A 22476-nucleotide genomic window follows, 5' to 3' on the forward strand; every position below is an offset into this window, starting at 1 on the left:
TGTAATCCCAGCACTTTGGGAGGCCAAGGTGGGCAGATCACCTGAGGCCAGAAGTTTGAGACCAGCCTGGCCAACATGGTAAAACCCTGTCTCTACTGAAAATACAAAAATCACCTGGGCGCAGTGGCGCACCCCTGTAGTCCCAGCTACTCAGGAGGCTGAGGCAGGAGAATCACTTGAACCCAGGAGGCAGAGGTTGCAGTGAGCCAAGATAACGATTTATGAGATTTTATAATTGAGTTTAAGAAATTTGCCTACTCAAAGGACATGATTTTTTTCCTATGTTTTTTATTTTATGGAGCTTTTACAGTTTTTACATTTAAGTCTGTGATCCCTTTTGAGTTCATTTTTGTGTACCATATGCGATGAGGATCAAGATTCACTTTGGATCTGTGTGGATAGTTGTTTCGGTTCTGTTTGTTGAGTCTACTTTCCCAATGACCAAGTCTTCACAGGTTGGTAAAAACTGACATAGAAGTGGTCTGTTCTGGACACCATTCTTCTTGTGTGTGTAGCTTTACACCAATATGACACTATATTGATTACTGTAGTTTTATTTGAGGCAGAATCTCATTCTGTTGCCCAGACTGGAGTGTAGTGGCATAGTCATAGCTAATGTAACCTCGAGCATCTGGGCTCAAGTGAGCCTCTTGCCTTAGCCTCCCAAGTAGTTGAGACTGTAGGCATGCATCACCACGTCTTGCTAATTTTTTATATTTTTTTGTAGAGATGGGGTCTCACTATGTTGACCAGGCTGGTCTTGAACTCCTGGCCTCGAGATCCTCCTGCCTCAGCCTCCCAAAGGGATTACAGGTGTGAGCCACCACTCCTGGCCAATTGTAGTTTTATAATAAGTGTTGAACTCAGGTATTGGAAGAGCTTCCGTTTTGTTCTTTTCCCATTTGTTTTTGTTTTGTTTTGTTTTTTGTTTTGACTTCTAGATCTTTTGCATTTTCGTATAAAATTTGGAGTCAACTTTTATCAACTTCAGGCTGGTCTGATGGCTCATGCCTGTGTAATCCTAGCACTTTGGGAGGCCAAGGCAGGTGGATCACTTGAGGTCAGGAGTTCAAAACTAGCCTGGCCAACTTGGTGAAACCCCGTCTCTACTAAAAATACAAAAAAATTAGCCGGGTGTGGTTTTGGGCGCCTGTAGAATCCCAGCTACTTGGAAGGCTGAGGCAAGATAATTGTTGAACCTGGAAGGCGGAGGTTTCGGTGAGAGCTGAGATTGCGGCATTGCACTGCAGCCTGGGCAACCAAGAGTGAAATTCTGTCTCAAAAAACAACTTTTATCAGTGTTTACAAAAAGAAAGTCTTCTGGGATTTATAGTTCAATTTAGGGAGAAATGACATTTTAACAATTCTGAGTTTTCCAATTGTTGAACATGGTGTAGATCTCTGGATTTCTCTCAGTTTGCAGCTCTCACACATTTTGTTAAATTCATGTATTTAATATTTCTGCATGCTATCGCAAGTGAGAAGGTTTTTTAAAAGCTATTTTCTAGTTGTTATTGCTGGTATATAGAAATGCATTAGACTTGTACATTGATCTTGTATCAAGCAACCTAGATCAGTTAACTTATTAGTTCTAGTAGCTTTTTTCTAGATTCTTTAGCATTTTCTATGTAGATAATCATGTCATCTGTGAATAAAGTATTTTACTTTTCCAATTTATATGGACTTTGTTCCTTTTTCTTATTGTACTGACTAGGGCACCTTGTTCTGTTTTCCTTAGAATTGGTAAGAGTATGTCCTTGTTTTGATATCAGGATACTGTTACTCTCAAAGAATTGTGAATTATTCTATCTTCATCTGTTTTCTGAAGTTGTTTATGTAATATTGATACTATTATTTCTTCCTTAAGTGTTTTCTCCCTTCCCTTCCTTCCTTCCCTCCTTCCCTCGCTTGCTCTCTTCTTTTTTTTCTTTTCTTTCCTTCCTTTTTTTTTTCTGAGATCCAGTCTCTGTCACCGAGGCTGGAGTGCAGTGACGTGGTCTCGGCACACTGCAACCTCTGTCTCCCAGGTTTAAGTGGTTCTCCCACCTCAGCATCCCGAGTAGCTGGAACTGCAGATGCTTGCCACCGTGGCCGGGTGTTTGTATTTTTAGTAGAGACAGGGTTTCACCATGTTGCACAGGCTGATCTTGAACTCCTGGCCTGGTGATTGGCCCACCTTGGCCTCCCAAAGTGTTGAGATTACAGGAGTGAGCCACTGTGCCCAGCCATAAATTCAATTTTTTTGAACAGCTATAACACTTAAGGTTTTTCTATTTCTTCTTGTGCCAAGTTTGGTAACTTTTATCTCTCAAAGAATTACTCATTTCATGTAAAACAGTGAATTATTGGCATAAAATTCAAAACATTCCATTCCATTTTATTGCATTTTATTTGACATTCTATTTTAATTACATTTAAAAGGATGTCTTCTGGCTGGGCGTAGTGGCTTACTCTGTCGCCCGAGCTGGAGTGCAGTGGTGTGATCTCGGCTCACTGCAACCTCTGCTTCCCGGGTTCAAGCGATTTTCCTGCCTCAGCCTCCTGAGTAGCTGGGAATACAGGCGCCTACCACTATGCCCAGCTAATTTTTTGTATTTTTAGTAGAGATGGGGTTTCACCATGTTGGCCAGGCTGGTCTCAAACCCTTGACCTCGTGATTCGCCCATGTCGGCCTCCCAAAGTGTTGGGATTACAGGCGTGAGCCACTGCGCCCGGCCAAAGTAGATTAATTCATTTATGAGAGCTTCACCCTCATGATCCAATCACCTCTTAGACTCCAGCTCTCAGTACTGCCATATTGGGGATGAAATTTCTACATGAGTTTTGGAAGGACAGATACTCAACATAGCTTTCTGTCCAAGACTCATGTCCTCACAAACAGATTTGTTGCAATCCCATAGTCCTCAGATTTTATTCCAGCACTGAATTAAAAGTCCAGAGTCCAGAGTCTCATCTGTGAGCCTGTGAAATCGAACAAGTTATGTCCTTCCGAGATACAATGATGGTGTACAGGCAAAAGACAGATATTCCCACTCCATCAGGGAGGGGTAAGCAGTGAGAAAGGGTTAGCAGGTCCCAAGCAAGTCTGAAACCCTGCAGGGAAGGCATTAAATGCTGAAGCTGGAGAATCATCTCTCTTGACTCCATGTGCCACTTCCTGGACACCCCAGGGTGAGGTTGGGTCCCCAAGGCCTCAGGCAACCCCACTCGATGGCTTTGCTCTACCCCCATGGGTTAGTCTCTGGTGCCTGAAGCTTTTCCAGGCAAGTGTGCGTGCTGCCAGTGACTCCACGGTTCTTGGTTCCCAGTGGTGGTCCCACTCCCATGCCTCGCTAGACATTACTCTGGTGGGGACTCCCCAGCAGCTCCAGCTCCTCACTTCCACTCAGCATTGCTTTAGTGGGGATTCTCTGTAGTGGCTCCACCCCTGCCACAAGTCTCTGCCTGGGCCCCTAGGCTTTCAGTGGTATCCTGTGAAATCTGGATGGAGGCTGTCAAGCCTTCGCAGCTCTGACTTTCTGTAAGTCAGCAGAATTAGCACCACATGGATGCCACCAGGGTTTAGGGCTTGTGCCTTCTGGAGTGAGGCATTCACATCTGGGGCTGCTTGAACAATGGCTGGGTGACCACGGAGCACTACGCTGTGGTGCCCGGAGCAGAGTCCTAAGGTGGCCCTGGGCGAGCCTGTGGAGGGCTCCCAGGGTCTGTCCCCTGAAAGCATTCTGCCTTCCTAGGCCTCTGAGCCTCTGATGGGAGAGGCAGCCTCGATAACCTGAAATGCCTGCTGGGTCTTAGTTTCATTGTCTTGGGAGAATTGCACCTGGCTCCCTTCTATCCAAGCTAATTTCTTTGACAAACTTCACTGGGCTATACCCTTAGTTTCCTCTCCTGAACACACTTTTACTCTACCTGGCCAGCCTGAGTTTTCCAAATCTTTCCACTCTGCTTTTAAATTATAAATTCTATTTTTAAACTATTCCTTTGCTCTCCAAGCTCAGCGTAAGAGGCCAAAAGTAACCAGCAGCTCCTTTTTCTGTTGTTTTTTGGTTTTGTTAGGATGAGGTTTTGCTGTTGTCACCCAGGCTGGAGTGCAGTGGCGGGATCTCGGCTCACCGCAACCTCTGCCTCCCGGGTTCAAGCGATTCTCCTGCCTCAGCCTCCCGAGTAGCTGGGATTACAGGCACGCTCCACCACGCCCAGCTAATTTTCTATTTTTAGTAGAGATGGGGTTTCTCCATGTTGGCCAGGCTGGTGTCAAACTCCAGACCTCAGGTGATCCGCCGGCCTTGGCCTCCCAAAGTGTTGGGATTACAGGTGTGAGCCACCGCGCCCGGCCACCAGCAGCTCCTTCTCTTTTTTTGCTGCCAGATATCCTAGTTCATCACTCTCAAGTTTGACCTTCCACAAAGCCTGCAGGCATGGACACAATTCAGCGAAGCTCATTGCCAATTTATATTAAGGATGACCTTTACTTCACTGTCCAACACCTTGTTCCTCTGTTCCATCTGAAACTTCATCAGAATGGCCTTTATAGTTCATATTTCTATCTGCATTCTGGTTGTGACCACTTAATGGATCTCCAAGGAGGTCCAGTCTTTCCTTAGTCTTGTCTTCTAAGTCCTCACCAGAATCTAGGCCTTTTCTAGCCTGCTCCCCCAATTCTTCCAGCCTCTGCCCGTTACTCAGTTTCAAAGCCGCTTCTACATTTTTGGTTATTTTTTATTAGCAGCACCCCACTCTCAGTACCAATTTTCTGTCTTAGTCCATTTTCTGTTGCCTACAACAGAATACCTGCAACTGGTATACGTGCTCGGCCAAGGTCTTTCAACTTCTATCTTTGGAAAATATTTTGATTTTGCCTTCATTTTTGAAGGATGTTGCTGCATACAGAATATGTAATTTACTTTGCCTCTGAGTGCTTGTAAGACTTTCTCTTTATCACTGGCTTTTAGCTGTTTGATTATGATGTGCCTTGGTGTGGATTTCTTTGTTTTTATCCTTCTTGGGGGTTATTGATCTTGGATTTGTGGCTCTATTTTCCTCTTATTTGGAATCTTTTCCATCACAGTTTCTTTCTTTTTCTTTCTTTCCTTTTCTTTCCTTCCTTCCCTTCCTTCCTTCCCTCCCTCCCTTCCCTCCCTCCCTCCCTCCCTCCCTTCCTTCCTTCCTTTTTGAGACAGAGTTTCACTCTTGTTGCCCAGGCTGGAGTGCAATGGCACGATCTTGGTTCACTGCAACCTCCACCTTCCAGATACAAGCAATTATCCTGTCTCAGCCTCCCGAATAACTGGGACTACAGGTGCCCACCACCACACCCGGCTAATTTTTGTATTTTTAGTAGAGATGGGGTTTCACTATGTTGACCAGGCTGGTCTCAAACTTCTGACCTCAGTTGATCCACCCGCCTCGGCCTCCCAAAGTGCTGGGATGACAGGCGTGAGCCACCACTCCTAGCCAGGAATTGCAATTTTAGGTGAAGTTTGCTTTCTGTTGCCCTCGGGGCACTGTGGCTCTGTTTGCTGCTGCCTTCCTGCCCCTTCGCTTGCTGTGCTGCAGTGTGGTCATGTTCTGTGGGTTTGTCTTCAAGTCCATTGACCTTTTCTTTTGCCTTTGAGGTCTTTTTTGTTTGTTTATTTTATTTTGTTTTTATTTCTAAAAGGTCACCTTGAGTTCAGAAGCCTTTGTGGTCTCATGTTCATTCCACCATTGAATTTTTCATTTCAGATACTAGGTTTTTCAGCTGTAGAAGTTCCACTGGATTCTTTTTTTATACCTTTCATTACTACATTACCATGTTTTCCTTTAAACCTGTGAAATTACTCACATGGCTTTTTAAAAGTTCTTATCTGACTGGGCACGGTGGCTCACGCCTGTAATCCCAGCACTTTGGGAGGCTGAGGCAGGTGGATCACGAGGTCAGGAGATCGAGACCATCCTGGCTAACATGGTGAAACCCTGTCTCTACTAAAAATACAAAAAATTAGCCGCGCATGGTGGCGGGCGCCTGTAGTCCCAGCTACTCAGGAGGCTGAGGCAGGAGAATGGTGTGAACCCGGGAGGCGGAGCTTGCAGTGAGCCGAGATTGCGCCACTGCACTCCAGCCTGGGCGACAGAGCGAAACTCCGTCTCAGAGAAAAAAAAAAAAAAAAGCAGGCTGCAAAGAGTCACAGCGTGACCCTGGAGAGACGGCGTTGCCCTATGCTTTGTGCTTCCTGGAAGAGCTCACAGCCAAGGAAAGGTGAAGACGGTGCGCTGCCGCGCGTGGCTTCCAAGGAAGGGTGAATGCCCAGACCAGCTCGGTCGGGGAGACCGTAACCCAGCGGCGCTAGAGGAATTAAAGACACACACACAGAAATACAGAGATGTGGAGTGGGAAATCAGGGGTCCCACAGCCTTCAGAGCTGAGAGCCCAGAGCCCCAAACAGAGATTTACTCATGTGTATATTAACAGCAAGCCAGTCATTAGCATTGTTTCTATAGATATTAGATTAAAAGTATCCCTTGTGGGAAATGAAGTGATGGGCCAAAATAAAGGGATGGGTTGGGCTAGTTATCTGCAGCAGGAGCACGTCCTTCAGAAAGCGTGTGTAACTGTGTCATAGAGTGATTACATCCGGGCATTACTGCCAGCCAAGATTGATAAATATGCCCAATAAGTACAATTGTTCTCTGTGTCAGCCCTTGTTGAAGGAATACTCATGGCAATGGTGATCATCACTATCATAGCTACCATTAAATTACTCATTGTGACTGTTGTCCTGCTTTCCTCAGGTTTTCTTCTGCCATCGGTGACAGCTTCTTGATCTGTCCCCAGGTGGGTGGCTGTGTTCGACAGGTGTTGCTCATGACAGTTGGGGTCCTCCTCAGTGTCAGTCTCAACATGGCTGCAACCGGGGGGTCCTCGGGATCCTCCCAGAATCTCTTCCTTGGCATCTGGCTCATGATAAGGTTTCAGGTGTCTTGATGGTATCCAAATCGGCTGCTGATTTTGGCCTGGAGAAATATAAGCATAACCTCTACCCCAAGTTATTATTTTACCTGTTTCCCAACTTTTTGTTATTTGATCTCTCCACCAAATCAATTGTTCTGCTTCTGTCTTTGCAGCTGGTTTCTGTAGATGCTGTTCAGCTGCTGATAACATCTGACCTTTGGGCAGGCTCGAAAAATTGACAGTTAATAATGCTAGATTCAATTGTGTATGGGCTGTCCCATAATCCCTATTTCTCCCCCTTTTTTGTTTTTGTCATCAGTTGTTTATCTGCATGAAATAGTAACTGAGCATTTTTAATTAACTGTGTGGAGTGAACCACATATGAAGAATCAGAAATCACATTAATGGGCATATCAAAAGCAGTCAATATCTCAATTACAGCTACAAGCTCTGCTTTTTGAGCTGAAGTATAAGGCATCTGGAATACTTTACTTTTCAAACCAGAACAATAAGCTTTACAATTTCTAGACCCATCTATGAAACAATGAAAACGCTTAGCAGGCTGCAGGTTGTTTACCACAGGAATTGTAAATGCAAACCGTTCACAGTCGTGCTCAGCTAAGGGGATAGTAAAAGCAGTCTTTTAAATCTGTGACTATTAAAGGCCAATTTTTTGGAATTATAGCAGGAGAAGGCAATCCTGGCTGTAATGCTCCCGTAGGTTGTATAACGGAATTGATGGCTCTTAAGTCAGTTAACATTCTCCATTTACCTGATTTATTCTTAATTACGAAAACTGGAGAATTCCAAGGGGGAACATGTTGGAGCTCTGTGCCCATTTCCTTTTTTTTTTTTTTTTTTTTTTTGAGACAGAGTCTCGCTCTGTCGCCCAGGCTGGAGTGCAGTGGCCGGATCTCGGCTCACTACAAGCTCTGCCTCCCAGGTTTACGCCATTCTCCTGCCTCAGCCTCCCGAGTAGCCGGGACTACAGGCGCCCGCCACCTCGCCTGGCTAGTGTTTTGTATTTTTTAGTAGAGACGGGGTTTCACCGGGTTAGCCAGGATGGTCTCGATCTCCTGACCTCATAATCTGCCTGTCTCGGCCTCCCAAAGTGCTGGGATTACAGGTTTGAGCCACCGCGCCCGGCCTCTGTGCCCATTTCCTAATTGTTCAGTAACTAATTCCTCTAACGCCTCTAGTTTCTCTTTACTTAGCGGCCATTGTTCTATCCAAATTGGCTTATCTGTTAACCATTTTAAAAGTACAAGTTCTGGAGGCTTAACAATATCCACCATCAAAAATGATATCCTAATCTTTGGCGGGAACTTTGTCTTTCTGCTTGAAGCTGTTCTTTTAAACCTTGCAATTTTTTTTCTAGTCCCATACGAGGGACATACCCCATTTCATACATCGTATGTTGACTTTGAGGAATACATAATTGTTCTGCAATTAGAACTTGTGCTCCCCATTGTTGTAATAAATCTCTCCCCCATAAATTTATAGGTACAGAAGTTATAATTGGTTGAATAGTCCCAGGTTGTCCATCGGGCCCTTCACAGTGCAAAGGGCTTTACCAACTCCAACTATGTTAAATTGAGCAGGTTGAATTGGCCATGCAGACGGCCAGTGCTGTAGAGAAATGATTGAAATATCTGCTCCTGTATCTACCGAACCTTTAAATTTCTTTCCCTGAGTAGTTATTTCACAGGTAGAACATTTTTTTTTTTTTTTTTTTGAGACGGAGTCTCGCTCTGTCGCCCAGGCTGGAGTGCAGTGGCCAGATCTCAGCTCACTGCAAGCTTCGCCTCCTGGGTTTACACCATTCTCCTGCCTCAGCCTCCTGAGGACCTGGGACTACAGGTGCCCGCCACCTCGCCTGGCTAGTTTTTTGTATTTTTTAGTAGAGACAGGATTTTACTGTGTTAGCCAGGATGGTCTCAATCTCCTGACCTTGTGATCCCTCCGTCTCGGCCTCCCAAAGTGCTGGGATTACAGGCTTGAGTCACTGCACCCAGCCTCACAGGTAGAACATTTATCAGTGATTCGATTTACCCAATAAGCTGCTTTGCCTTGTTTATTTGTGCTTCCAAATCCTCCTGTTCATTTAATTTCACTTTCTCCCATTCCCACATATGGCACAATCAGGAGCGGTGCTATGCGCTCTCCTGGCTCTGCTTTCCAGGGAACAGAAGTAGATATAACAATGTGAATTTCCCCATTGTAATCTGAATCAATGACTCTTGTATGTATTTGCACCCCTTTTAAACTTAAACTAGACCTTCCTAGAAGTAATCCTATTGTCTCTGCTGGCAAGGGTCCACAGACTCCTGCTGGGACCTTTTGCGGGGGTTCCCCAGGCAGAAAACTCACAGCTTTTGTGCAGCATAAATCTACTGCGGCACTACCGGCTGTGGCAGGGCACAGACATTGTACAGGGCTGAGGGAATGGCCTGAGCTAGAAATGCCCCAATTTGGAATGGGGCCTGGGATTGGCCCCTCATGGCGTTTCTCGAAATCAGGTTCCCATCTTTATCAAACTTAGAGTGACACTGACTAACCCAGTGTTTTCCTTTTTTTACATTTTGGACATATTTCAGGCTCAGCAGTTTCCTTTTTTCCCCTATCTGGCAGCCTGACTCACTGATTTTTTTCTACATTCTTTTTTAGTATGACCATGCTTCCCACAGTTAAAACAAGCTCCAGGAAATGGAGTATTTCCTTTATCCACTTTCAGTCCTGCCATTGCCTGTGCTAACAGAGTAGGCTTGTGCAGATTACCTCCGATACCATCACAGGCCTTGATATAATCAACTAAATGTGCTTTCCTGAATTTTAAAGGAAAAGGCCCAAATGTAGCTATAATATTTCCCTGTTGATCTGGGGGGTGTATTCTAAGAACTGCCAAGCCTCTAAATCACCCTCTCTTCTAGCTTGCTGAATTTCTGCCTGAATAGAACTGAGAGCGATCGCTTGAGGCACTGCTTGAACAGTCACTGGGGCAACTACTTTTCCCCCAGTGTCCTCTGGAAAAGAAAGATCTGGAGGGTCTTTTTCTTCAAAATAATGAGGGGGTGTAGAAGGGTACAGATGAACCTCTCCCTCCTTTGCCGCTTTAGCTTTAGCTGGCAAATAAACCTGCTCTGTACCCTCTTCTGTTACTTCGTTATACTCTCCTTCCTCCTCCTCATCAGTGTGAAAAAGCTCCAAGGTGGAATGAACCAGACCCCACACTTGTCCCATTGTTACCCTGATGCTTCCAAGCTCCCCTTCTTACTCACCACGGGCATTGCTTTAAGAGTACTCAGGTGTCCTCCAGCTTAGTTCCATGTTCTCCAGCCATCACTCCGGCAACCCTTCCACCTGGATTGGAGCTCCCACGATGGACGCCACTTGCCAAGACCAGTTCAGTCAGGGAGACGCTAACCCAGGGGCACTAGAGAAATTAAAGACACACATGCAGAAATATATGGAAGTGAAGTGGGAAATGAGGGAGTCTCACAGCCTTCAGAGCTGAGAGCTCCAAACAGAGGTTTACCCATGTATTTATTAACAGCAAGCCAGTCATTAGCATTGTTTCTATAGATAACAGATTAACTAAAAGTATCCCTTATGGGAAATGAAGGGATGGGCCGAAATAAAGGGATGGGTCTGGCTAGTTATCTGCAGCAGGAGCACGTCCTTAAGGCACAGATCACTCATGCTATTGTTTGCTTTAAGTGGTTTTCCGCCCTGGGTGGGCCAGGTGTTCCTTGCCCTCATTCTGGTAAACCCACAACCTTCCAGCATGGGCGTCATGGCCATCACGAACATGTCACAGTGCTGCAGAGATTTTGTTTATGGCCAGTTTTGGGGCCAGCTTATGGCCAGATTTTGGGGGGCTGTTCCCAACAGGTGAAGACTGCGCTACAGGGCGTGGCTTCTAGGCTCTGGAGCTCTAGCATTGGCTTTTGGTTTGGGGACCCACTGGGCCACTGTGAGGTGGGCTGGAGCTGCACTTCACCAACTGCCTCGCCGCAGGAGCCCTGCTCTGTCTGGAGGGCCTCAGAGCACACCGGGCCCCTCCGTAAGCCAGGTATGAGACTACCCGTCTCCTGCAGCAGGGCTCAGGGACCTCTCCATGGAGCCACAGGCGTGGGCTTGGGGAGAGGTCCAGAAGACAGAGGGTGGCACAGGGACCTGGGCCATCCTTGTGTCTTCTGGACCTGCCCAAGCCCAATCCTAGACTCCACTTCCATCTCCTAGTAAACTGCTGGCCCCTTGGATGTGCGACTGGTAGCTCCAACAGCACCCAGTCATGATGGGCAGCGCCAGTCTCATAAACATCTTGGCCTCCACAGTCACTTGTTTGGCACCAAACACTTGTTTGGCACCACCTACTAGCTGGTAGAGTCCCCTGCACATGATGGGGCCCTGCGCCAGCACCCTTGGGCCTGGGCTGCACATCCTGCATTGTCTTGTATGCGATAAATATCAGCGTGCCCAGCCGTTCGGGGCCACTAACCGCCTCCGCGTCTTGATGGTAGTGGTCCCCTGGGTCCAGCTGTTTTCTCTTTATCTCTTTGTCTTGTGTCTTTATTTATTACAATCTCTCGTCTCCGCACACGGGGAGAACACTCGCTTAGCCCCATAGGGCTGGACCCCACACCCTTGATTGGCTGGAACTGAGTGACTGGTACCACAGCAAGTGACAGTCTGTTCACACCTCCAGTTAGGTTACAGTTCACTTTGTAGGAGAAACCTTTAGGCCGACTTTAGGTTACCAGGGCCGGGCCCCGTGGCTCACGCCAGTAAACCCAGCACTTTGGGAGGCCAAGGCAGGCGGATCACCTGAGATCGCAGTTCAAAACCAGCCTGGCCAACATGGTGAAACTCCCGTCTCTACTAAAAAAAACAAAAAAATCAGCCGGTCGTGGTGGCATTTGGCTGTGATGGGGAGGGGCCTGCTGGCTGGGGCGGAGCCACAGGCGGGGCGGGGCGAGGCGGGCGGCCTGGACGGCCTGGGCGGCCTGCGCGCACCACCGAGACGTGGGCTCCTAGAGGGGCCGGAAGCTGTCGGATAACAACTTCCGCTGGGGAAGTTTGTAGAAGTCTGGGCTACCGGCGCGGCGTAGCGGATGGAGCATCCTTGTTGAGGACGCCCTGGTGGTGAGTGCGCCCGTGTCCCCGCCGCCCCTCCGTCCCTGGGTCGTGGGCTGTCTGACCTTCTAATTCTGCGGCCGCCCCAGGGCTGTGAAACCCAGCGCGGCGGCTGCTGGGACAGACCCGGGAGGCTGCCTGTGACCCCGGCTATTCGGGGGCTGTTCTTCGGCTTCTTCCGGCTCAGCCTCCTCTTCTCTCCTCGCCCCTTACACTTGCAGGTTTGTCAGGACCCGGTTGTGTATCCTCTTGAAGCTGGTTTCTTCCCGGCTGACCCCGTCCACGATCGTGACCGCATTATTCCTCATAGACACTTTCCACACCTGTGTCTCCAGCCCGCACCGCTCCGGTGAGACCCAAGCGCTTAGACTTAGTTCATAACACTCAAAGCTCCCCTGCCCCAGGCTGAGCTCCTGTAACGTCCACTCCCCACCCACTGGTTCTCCCAGGCATTCCACCGCGAAGGGGAGGAGGCAGAAACCCGAGATTCACTTCTTCCCCTTTCCTGCCCACGCCCAGCCGCACAGTCAGTCACTGGTGCGTTAGCTCCATAACTGAACCATTTGCCTCCTTGCCATTCCCACCCTGTAAGTCCCAATCCTGGCTCTTCCTCTCTCACCTGATCGCCTCCCTGTCTTCTCCCCACCCCCATCCTGTTTTGCTGCTTTCTCATTTGTTCATCACAGAGGATCTTTTTAAAAATGTAGCTTAGCCAGGAGAGGTGACTCCCGCCTGTAATCTCAGCACTTGGGAGGCCGAGGCAGGTGGATCATTGAGTCCAGGAGTTCGAGACCAACTTGGCCAGCATGGTGAAACCCCGTCTCTACAAAAAATACAAAAATTTAGCCGGGTGTGGTGGTGTGCACCTGTAATCCCAGTTACTCTGGGGAGGCTGAGGCAAGAGAATCGTTTGAACCTGGGAGACAGAGGTTGCAGTGAGCGGAGATCGCGCCACTGCTCTCCAGCCTGGGCAACAGAGCGAGACTCCATCTCATTAAAAAATAATAATAATAATAAATTTTAAAAATGTAGCTTAGGCCGGATGCTGTGGCTGACGCCTGTAACCCCAGCACTTTGGGAGGCTGAGGCCAGGGGATCTCTTGAGGCCAGGAGTTTGAGATCGGTCTGGGCAATATAGTGAGATCCCCTCTCTGCAAAAAATTTAAACAATTGCAGGACATGGTGGCGCATGCGATTTTGGTTCCAGCTACTGGGGAAACTGAGGTGGGAGGATTACTTGAGCCCAGGAGGTCGAGGCTGCAGTGAGCTGTGATTGGGCTACCACACTCCAGCCTGGGTGACAGAGCAAGACCCTGCCTCAGAAAAAAAAAATCCTGTGTTAATTTGCCTAGGGGGAAAAGAAGCAGCTATGACAGTATCCTTCTGTTCTCCTGTATTAAACTTCTGTCGCATTACACATGAAACCATGGCTCAGGATGCCTTGAATAATCTGGCCTTAGCCCCTTTTCTGGCCTATCTCACGGTTCTCCCCGACTCTGCTTTCCAGGCTGGGAAGCCCAGCCCAGGTTGTAGTGCAAACACAGCTGTTCAGCTGAGGGGAGCTGGTGTTTTTGTTTTTGTTTTTGTTTTTGTTTTTGTTTTTGTTTGAGACAGAATCTTGCTCTGTCCCCCAGGCTGAAGTACAGTGGCACAATCTTGGCTCACTGCAACCTCCGCCTCCCTGGTTCAAGGAGTTCTCCTGCTTCAGCCTCCTGAGTAGCCTGGCTAATTTTTTGCACTTGTTGTAGAGACGGAGTTTCACCATGTTAGCCAGGCTGGTCTCAAACTCCTGACCTCAGGTGATCCACCTGCTGTGGCCTCCCAGAGTGCTGAGATTACAGGCGTGAGCCACTGCACCTGGCCGGGAGCTGTTATTTTTATCACTGTGGTCATTGCTACTTGCTAGAGGAACTCAGCAAGTCGTTTGATTGGAAAACACCACCCATGACCCCTGTGCTCAATGTGCCTTTTCATGTTTTTATAGACCGTTGTATCACTTCAGTTGAAGTGTCTGTTCTAATATTTTGCCCAGTTTAAATTTTATTTTTCTTTTTTATTGATTTGTAGGAGTTACAGTTCTTTATATAAGTCCTTTGTCAGATACATGTATTGGGAATATTTTCTCTTATTCTGTGGCTTGCCTTTGTGTCTCCTTTTTAAAACAATTTTTTTAATTAAACAGTAGAGACAGAGGTCTCCCTATGTTGCCCAGGCTGGTCTCAAACTCCTGGCCTCAAGCAATCCCCCTGCCTTAGCTTCCCAAAGTGCTGGGATTACAGGCATGAGCCACCACACTCAGTCTCCTTTATTTTTTTTCTTGACTGCCATGATAAACAAAAATGTTTAATTCTGATAAATCCAATTTGTGATTTTTTTTTTTTCTTTCTTGAGACAGAGTTTTGCTCTTGTTGCCCAGGCTGGAGTGCAGTGGTGCGATCTTGGCTCACCGCAACTTCCACCTCCCGGGTTCAAGCAAATCTCCTGCCTTAGCCTCCTGAGTAGCTGGGATGACAGGCATGCGCCACTACGCCCGGCTAATTTTGTATTCTTAGTAGAGAAGGGGTTTCTCCCTTCTTGATTGAAGAGAGAGCCTGTTGGCCAGGCTGGTCTCGAACTCCCCACCTCAGGTGATCCGCCCACCTCAGCCTCCCAGAGTGCTGGGATTACAGGCGTGAGCCACTGCACCCAGCCTGAATTTGTAATTTTTTTAAAGTGCTTTTGGGGATCCATGAAAGAAATGTTTGCCTACCCCAATGTTGTGCGGACAGTCTCTCTGTGTCACCCAGGCTGGAGTGCAGTGGCACAATCTTGGCTCACTACAACTTCCACCTCCAATTTATGAAATTTTTTTTTTTTTTTTTGAGATGGAGTTTCGCTCTTGTTGCCCAGGCTGGAGTGCAATGGTGCGATCTTGGCTCACCGCAACCTCCATGTCCCGGGTTCAAGCGATTCCCCTGCCTCAGCCTCCCAAGTAGCTGGGATGACAGGTGCCTGCCACCATGCCTGGCTACTTTTTGTATTTTTAGTAGAGACGGGGTTTCACCATATTGGCCAGGCTGGTCTCAAACTCCCCACCTCAGGTGATCCACCCGCCTCGGCGCCCCAAAGTGCTGGGATTCTGGGCATAAGCCACCGTGCCCGACCTACTTCTTTATTTGTAATCTTATGGCTTTGTGTATTTTTTCTACCTCCTTGCACTGGCTCAGGCCTCCAATAAGGTGATAAAGAGAAGCAGTGGGTAGACAGCCCTGCTTGTTCCTGGTCTCAGAGGGAAAGAGTTCCATAGTGGCCCATGAAGCAGGATGTTGGTTGCAGGTTTGCCAGGATGAGGAAGTTTTCTTCTGTTCCTTGTTTGCTGAGATTTTTTGTTGGGATTAGGTCTTGAGTTTTAACAAATGCCTTTTCTGCATCTATTGAGATAATAGCTGTCATATGGTTTTCTCCTTTATTCTGTTAATGTGGTTAGTTATGTCATTTTCAAATGTTTGGGAAGTCATCGTGATTAAAGTTGATGCCATGCTGTTGAAAGGGTGAAAAACAAATCTCGAGTTGAAAAGTATATTCCTTGGCCGGGCGCGGTGGCTCAAGCCTGTAATCCCAGCACTTTGGGAGGCCGAGACGGGTGGATCATGAGGTCAGGAGATCGAGACCATCCTGGCTAACACGGTGAAACCCCGTCTCTACTAAGAAATACAAAAAACTAGCCGGGCGAGGTGGCGGGCGCCTGTAGTCCCAGCTACTCGGGAGGCTGAGGCCGGAGAATGGCGTGAACTCGGGAGGCGGAGCTTGCAGTGAGCTGAGATCCGGCCACTGCACTCCAGCCTGGGCTACAGAGCGAGACTCCATCTCAAAAAAAAAAAAAAAAAAAAAAAAGAAAAGTATATTCCTGAAAACATGTAGCAGTTAATGTAGCCACCTGTGAGTGTCAGAAGGAGGAAGGGAAGGTCTGTGTACCTGCTGTGCTGGAGGTGGGAGGGACGAGGGGCAGGGGTGAACGCCGAGGGAGCTGCCCCCTGCAGTGAGTGTTGAACATAGGTGGTGGAGGGAGCCTCCTGGGCACCAGCTGCAGCTAATGGGGATCAAACCAGCTGTGTACTCTTAGGGTCCACGTCACTTGGTCATGACCGAGAATTCTTTTTATAAACGGCTGGATTTGGCTTCCTAATATTTTTTGAGAATTTGTGTTTATGAGAGTTTGGTAGGTAATTTTTTTGTAATATCTTTTTTTTTTTTTTTTTTTTGAGACAGGGTCTCAGTCTGACACCTAGGCTGGAGTGCAGTGAAGTGGCATGAGCTCAGCTCACTGCAACCTATGCCTCCCGTATTCAAGCAATACGCCCACCTCAGCCTCCTGAGTAGCTGGGACTGCATATGTCCACCGCCACACCCCGCTAATTCTATTTTTTATAGAGACAGGTTGGGCAACTCCTGGCCTCGAACAGTCCTCCTGCCTCAGTCTCCTAGAGTGTTGGGATTATAGGCGTGAGCCACTGTGCTTGGCCCCTTGTAATATCTCTATCAGGTTTTTGGTTTGGGTTTTGCTGGCCTCATTAAGACAGACTGGATAGTGTCTGCTCTTCCTCTGTTCACTAAATAGCTTCTAAGATCAGTACTGTGCTCCCTTAGGCTTTGGTGGAGCTTACCGGGGAACCCAGCTGGGTGTGGTATTTTCCTCATGGGAAGGGTTCAAGTTACATTTTCAATTCTCTTATCAGATGGGAGGCTGCGTGGCTTCCCTTTCGTCAGTTTCATAATCCTGTGTTTTTCGTGGAGTTTGTCCGTTTCATCTCAGTTGCTGAACCTGTTTGCATGAGTTGCTCCTGACAGCCCTTTATGATACTCCCGTGTCTGTAGGGTCTAGAGCAACATCTCCTCCCCTCCCCGGACGAGGTAACCAGGCATGGGCCATCTTCCTCCAGCGGGTTCTGTCTCTTCTCAGGGGCGCCTGTGGGGCTGGCCTCTTCTGCATATTGGGGCTCTGAGCTTTACTCAGGAAGGAGGCAGGACCCACTGTGGCAGGAGGGCAGTGGGATGCCAGGGTGGTTCTCCACAGACCTGGGGGTAGAAGCTGGATCTCAGTGGGCCCGGACCCTAAGGTTTAGGGGGAGCTCGTGGCTTGATCTGGAGACTGAGTGAAGATAATGGGATTTCTCGGGGCTTTTTTTTTTTTGAGACAGGGTCTCAGTCTGACACCCAGGCTGGAGTGCAGTGGGTGAAAACCTTCCCCCAGGTTTTCACTTGGGGGAAGGCTGCCAGGTGGCCTCCTCGTAGCGTACCCGAGAGCATCCTCCGGGCACAGCGCCGCGGGAACGGCTGCCCGCCTGTCTCCTGAGGAGCCCCAGACGCTTCAGTTGCGGTTAGACTCTCCAGTCATGTGTTTGCAGCTAAGCTGTTGGCTTTCAGCCAGCAGTGGCTGGCCTCTGTCCTCTTCTGGTGACAGGCCTGGCTTGCTGTCTGGTATTTCAGAGTTCTTGTGTGTGGCAGGTGGCACACCGCACCCAGCTGTCCCTTAAAGATATGTTGACTCCTCACCACTGCCAAATTTCCCCACACCTGGTGGCTGTCGGTAGTTACAGAGCAGACCCTGCGTGTGCATCACTCATTTTTCCTGAATTCCCCTTGATTTGCTGAGTGGGGGGCTCCTGCGGTCAGGTGGGGTGGGCATTCCTGGGCCGGCTACGCCCGCTTACATTTCTTGTCTCCACAGATCTGCCCTCCTTGGCGCTGTGCTTCCCCAGAGGCGTGGCCTCGCTGTTCCCATGGACATGGCCCAGGTGAGCCCTGCCGCTGCCGAGCGCGGCCTCCCTTCTGCCCTGCCGGCTGCCTGAGACCCCAGCACACACGCGGGGAGGGTCTGTGGCAGCGGCTTCCCAGGCACTGTGCCCATGTCTGCCCTTTTGCCTTCTCTCTTAAGGGGCGGGGAAAGATAAAAGAAAATTGGTGCCGGGTGCAATGCCTCATGCCTGTAATCCCAGCACTTTGGGAGGCCGAGGCGGGTGGATCACGAGGTCAGGAGATTGAGACAATCCTGGCTAACATGGTGAAACCCCATCTCTACTAAAAATACAAAATATTAGTTGGGCATGGTGGCGGACGCCTGTAGTCCCAGCTGCTCGGGAGACTGAGGCAGGAGAATTGCTTGAACCTGGGAGTCGGAGCTTGCAGTGAGCCGAGATTGCGCAGCCTGGTGACAGAGCAAAACTCCATCTCAAAAAAGGAAAGAAAAGAAAATTGGATTCATTGACACTAGGAGAATAGTGGCTGTTGTAGGAAAATAGACTAGATTGTCTTAGTCCACTACAGCTGCCGTAACCAAGTACAACACACTGGGCAGTTTACAGACATGCACTTCCTCTGTTCTGAAGGCTGATGTCCAAGATCAGAGTGCTGCAGATCTGGTTTCTGGCGGGGCCAGTGGCCTGCTTGCAGACAGCCACTGTTGTGCTGTGTTGACGCATGTGCGGTGAGGGAGGTGGGGAGCTCTCTGGAGTCTCCTGTGAGGACCGGGCCCATGGGTCAGGGCCCCACCCTTCTGACCTCACTTAACCTTAATCTCTTCCACAGAGGCCCATCTCCAGACACAGCCACTCAGGGCTCCGGGCTTCAGTATATGGATTTAGGGGACGCAAACAATCAGTCCACAGCAGGGCCACCCTGATTCCCCCTTCCCGCCCAGACCTGTGGGCTGAGCCTTCTTTTTCTTGGGAATGGCCACTTTGGGAGCTGTGTGTGTTGCAGGAGCCGGTGACCTTCAGGGACGTGGCCATCTACTTCTCAAGGGAGGAGTGGGCGTGTCTGGAACCCAGCCAGAGGGCCCTCTACCGGGACGTGATGCTGGACAACTTCAGCAGTATGGCTGCCCTGGGTGAGCGCGGGCCGAGTGCTGGGTGAGCGGGGTGAGCGCGGGCTGAGCGTGGGGTGAGCTCTGCCGCTGCCTCCGGGCCTGGCTGGTCCAGGATGGTCGTGGGGCCTCCCAGCCGAGGGGACTCAGGAGCTGGAAGTTCTTGGCCTGTGTAGACAGAGGGGCCCACTTGGCATTTCTCTCAGGCTCCCTGGAGGCAGCCTCATCTTCCTTCCTCTGACCTTGTCAGGGCCTTCCGTGGGCCTTGGTGTCCAGGCCCCTCCCTTCCTGTCATCTCTGCTTCAGGGTAGCTTCTCCAGGGCCGCCCCGAGGGCTGGGCTTGCCTGGCCTCTTAGGCTAGTGCAGAACTGCTCTGAGCCTCAACCCTCGCTTTGTCCTCAGTACAAGTAAAACAGAACCTTTTCTCTCCTTTGAAAAGGATTTTGCAGCCCCAGACCAGACCTCGTCTCTCGCCTGGAACAGTGGGAGGAGCCGTGGGTTGAAGACCGGGAGAGACCTGAGCTCCAGGCAGTGCAGAGGGGCCACTGGCCAGGTGAGTGCTGGGTTGTCTGGGCTCGGCTGGCCCCGTCCCTGTGGCCACAGCTCCTGGGTGAGTGCTCAGCACACTGCAGTGACCGAGGGTGCATCCTTCCCATGGGAGAGTGGACACACAGCCGCTCTCTAACTTAGGCCTTAGAGACATGGGGCAGCCACGCTCCTGCCCTGATGGACACTGGCCGGGGGCCGGGGCTCGCAAGGCACAGTGGCGCAGGATGACGTACAGCTGCAGCTTGGGAGGGGCCTGAGGCCAGAGTGACACTTGAAGGCTGCACCTAGCCACCCAGGTGCTGTCTGGCGGAGGCCGTTGGTGTAGGTGTCTGACCTACAGCCACAGGCCTGGTACTGACTGCACGTGAGGGTCTCCAGGTATGTGGCTCTGGGTAGGAGTTTGTTCCACATCCCTGTTTGCAAAACTGGGACAGTGGCCGTGCTTCCCTCCATTAGGTGAGGGGTGCTCTTGGGGCAGTGGTCAGAGGGGGTTTGCTTTTTACTTAGATTTTCAGAATGGGATGGAGCAGCTACGTGAACACGAGCCCTGGGAAGTCCCTGGGCCTATGGAGCCCCCGCCTAGGGAGTGTCGGGTCCCTGGGCCTGTGGAGTCCCCGGCTGGGGAGGTGTAGGGTCCCTGGGCCTGTGGAGTCCCCGGCTGGGGAGGTGTCGGGTCCCTGGGCCTGTGGAGCCCCCGGCTGGGGAGTGTCGGGTCCCTGGGCCTGTAGAGCCCCCGGCTGGGGAGTGTCGGGTCCCTGGGCCTGTGGAGCCCCCGGCTGGGGAGTGTCGGGTCCCTGGGCCTGTGGAGTATCCAGCTGGAGGGAGCTATGGCTCCGAGGCTGAGTGGTTGAGAATCACGTGGAGCTACCCATCTTCCAGATGATATCCTGGCACCACCTGCACCTGCATGAGCGGGGCTTGCTGGCGTGGACAGGGTGAAAGGACATTCTCTTGGCCCAGTTGCTTCTGTTGATTGGCAGCCATGTGTCGGTGCTCCCTCACGTAGCAGTGCCAGGTGTCCTGCGTGCCACCGGGGCTGGGGAACCATCTGAGCTCATGTTGGTTTCCGCTATTGATCTTTGTGGCTCATCTGTGTTTCTTTGAACGAGTTTTCCTGATCACTTGTAGCCACGTGGAATGAGCTGAGTAGATAGAAGCCAGTTGACGCACACAGCAGGAGGCACTGCCTGGCCATGGGCCACTGGCTTCTGTGTAAGGGTATCTGTTCCTTCCACAGGGGCAAGGAAATCTGCAGACCCCAAGAGACGCTGTGACCGTCCAACTTGGGCTCATAAGAAAACCCATGTGAGGCGAGAAAGAACCAGGGAGGGAAGCAGCTTTCGGAAGAGCTTCGGGCCGGACGCGGATGACGGGCAGCTTCCCAGAGCTGCTCCAGAAAGGACAGACGCCAAGCCCACGGCTTTTGCTTGTCAGATGCTCACGAAGTGTTGTGGGCAGCGGCCGGGCCGCAGAGAGCGCCGGAAGCAGTGTGCAATGGAGCTGTCGTACATCTGCGGCACGTGCGGGAAGGCGCTCAGCTGCCACAGCCGGCTGCTCGCTCACCAGACGGTGCACACGGGGACCAAGGCCTTCAAGTGCCCCGAGTGCGGCCAGACCTTCCGGTGGGCTTCAAACCTGCAGCGTCACCAGAAGAACCACACGCACGAGAAGCCCTTCTGCTGCGAGGCATGCGGGCAGGCGTTCAGCCTGAAGGACCGCCTGGCCCAGCACCGCAAGGTCCACACCGAACACAGGCCCTACTCGTGCAGCGACTGTGGGAAAGCCTTCAAGCAGAAATCCAACCTTCTCAGACACCAGCTGGTGCACACCGGGGAGCGGCCGTTCTACTGCGCGGACTGCGGCAAGGCCTTCCGGACCAAGGAGAACCTCAGCCACCATCAGAGGGTCCACAGCGGGGAGAAGCCCTATACCTGTGCCGAGTGTGGCAAGTCCTTCCGGTGGCCCAAGGGCTTCAGCATCCACCGGAGGCTGCACCTGACAAAGAGGTTCTACGAGTGCGGCCACTGCGGGAAAGGATTCCGCCACCTGGGCTTCTTCACGCGGCATCAAAGAACTCACAGGCACGGGGAGGTGTAGGGGCCCCCGAAGCGTGGGGTGCTGTACCTCTGCGGGAGTCCTGGGCCCTGAGGGAGAGCTGCAGTGAGAAGTTGCTCTTCAGCCTGGAAAATCAGCCTGAAAAGAAGCCTTCTCAGTCCTCAGAGCTCTCCAGTCCCCCGAGAAGTTTTACTGGGAAAACTGCCAGGTGGGAGAAGCGAATCCATGGGTACGCCGGAGATGGTGGGGGCTCTGGAGATGGCAGGGCTGCGCCCCGGTGCCGGGCACCCTGGGGATGTGCTGAGAGCATGTGCGATCACGGAGCCACATGCCAGGCCAGGCGCAGAGGTGGAGAGCCTGCCCGGTGCTCACAGCTGTCTGGCTCAGGGACTCCACCCTGGCCCTGAGTCGCTGTCTGCTGGGCCTTTCCTTCCTGGCTCTGCACTCCATGCTTGCTGCCTGGTCTGGCTTCCCTTCCTGTCTCTGTCTTGGGCGAGGCATTGCACAGAGGCAAAGACCCTCCTGCAGCCTCTGCACTGGGCCATAGAAACAAGAGCCTTTGTAATACTGAGCCTTATTCAAGGATTAGGGAGTGGTGCTCAGCCGGTTAGGTCAGGGCCACCCCCAGTGTTGCAGGGATGGCCCCCACCCAGCTCTGTTGGTCAGAGCCTGGGTCACGCACCTGAAATTGGCAGATCGAGTTGGGTCTCAGGGCAGTGAGGTGGCCATATTCACCATAGTGCATTTCATGGGGAAGAGGTGACCTCTTTGTTTGAAACTTAAGGTGTCCTATCCAGCCAGAAATAAAAATCTGCCAGTGGTGATCCCAAGGGAAGACCCCTGTGGAAATGGATCGGGGACACTGCCGTGTTTCAGGTTAGCTGAATTGTTGAAGGATTTTTGCTTTTGCCTGTTTTTCTTTAAGAATTGCAGCCAGCTCAAGCCTGTAATCCCAGCACTTTGG

At 50.6% G+C, this 22476-nt stretch overlaps 1 protein-coding gene across 13 annotated transcripts; it reads left to right on the forward strand.

The window, feature by feature from the left end:
* Positions 1-4081: 4081 nt before the first annotated feature.
* ZNF707 (zinc finger protein 707) lies at positions 4082-22394 on the forward strand. Of its 13 annotated transcripts, XM_025394058.1 has the most exons (8): positions 11986-12076; positions 14484-14581; positions 14932-15006; positions 16312-16957; positions 17775-17841; positions 18806-18932; positions 19348-19461; positions 20695-22394. In XM_025394058.1, exons 5-8 carry the CDS (start codon positions 17827-17829, stop codon positions 21552-21554), a joined length of 1116 nt encoding a protein of 371 aa, XP_025249843.1. In that variant the 5' UTR covers positions 11986-12076; positions 14484-14581; positions 14932-15006; positions 16312-16957; positions 17775-17826; the 3' UTR covers positions 21555-22394. The 13 variants fall into 13 exon arrangements, with proteins under 13 accessions (XP_025249844.1, XP_025249843.1, XP_025249840.1 ...); XM_025394059.1 differs by lacking the exons at positions 11986-12076; positions 14484-14581; positions 14932-15006 and adding exons at positions 4082-4180; positions 7801-7874; XM_025394055.1 differs by lacking the exon at positions 14484-14581 and having other exon boundaries at positions 16860-16957.
* The last annotated feature ends 82 nt before the right edge of the window (positions 22395-22476 follow it).

Source organism: Theropithecus gelada, chromosome 8, assembly GCF_003255815.1.
Source record: "Theropithecus gelada isolate Dixy chromosome 8, Tgel_1.0, whole genome shotgun sequence".
In the NCBI taxonomy this organism is placed as follows: Eukaryota; Metazoa; Chordata; class Mammalia; order Primates; family Cercopithecidae; genus Theropithecus; species Theropithecus gelada.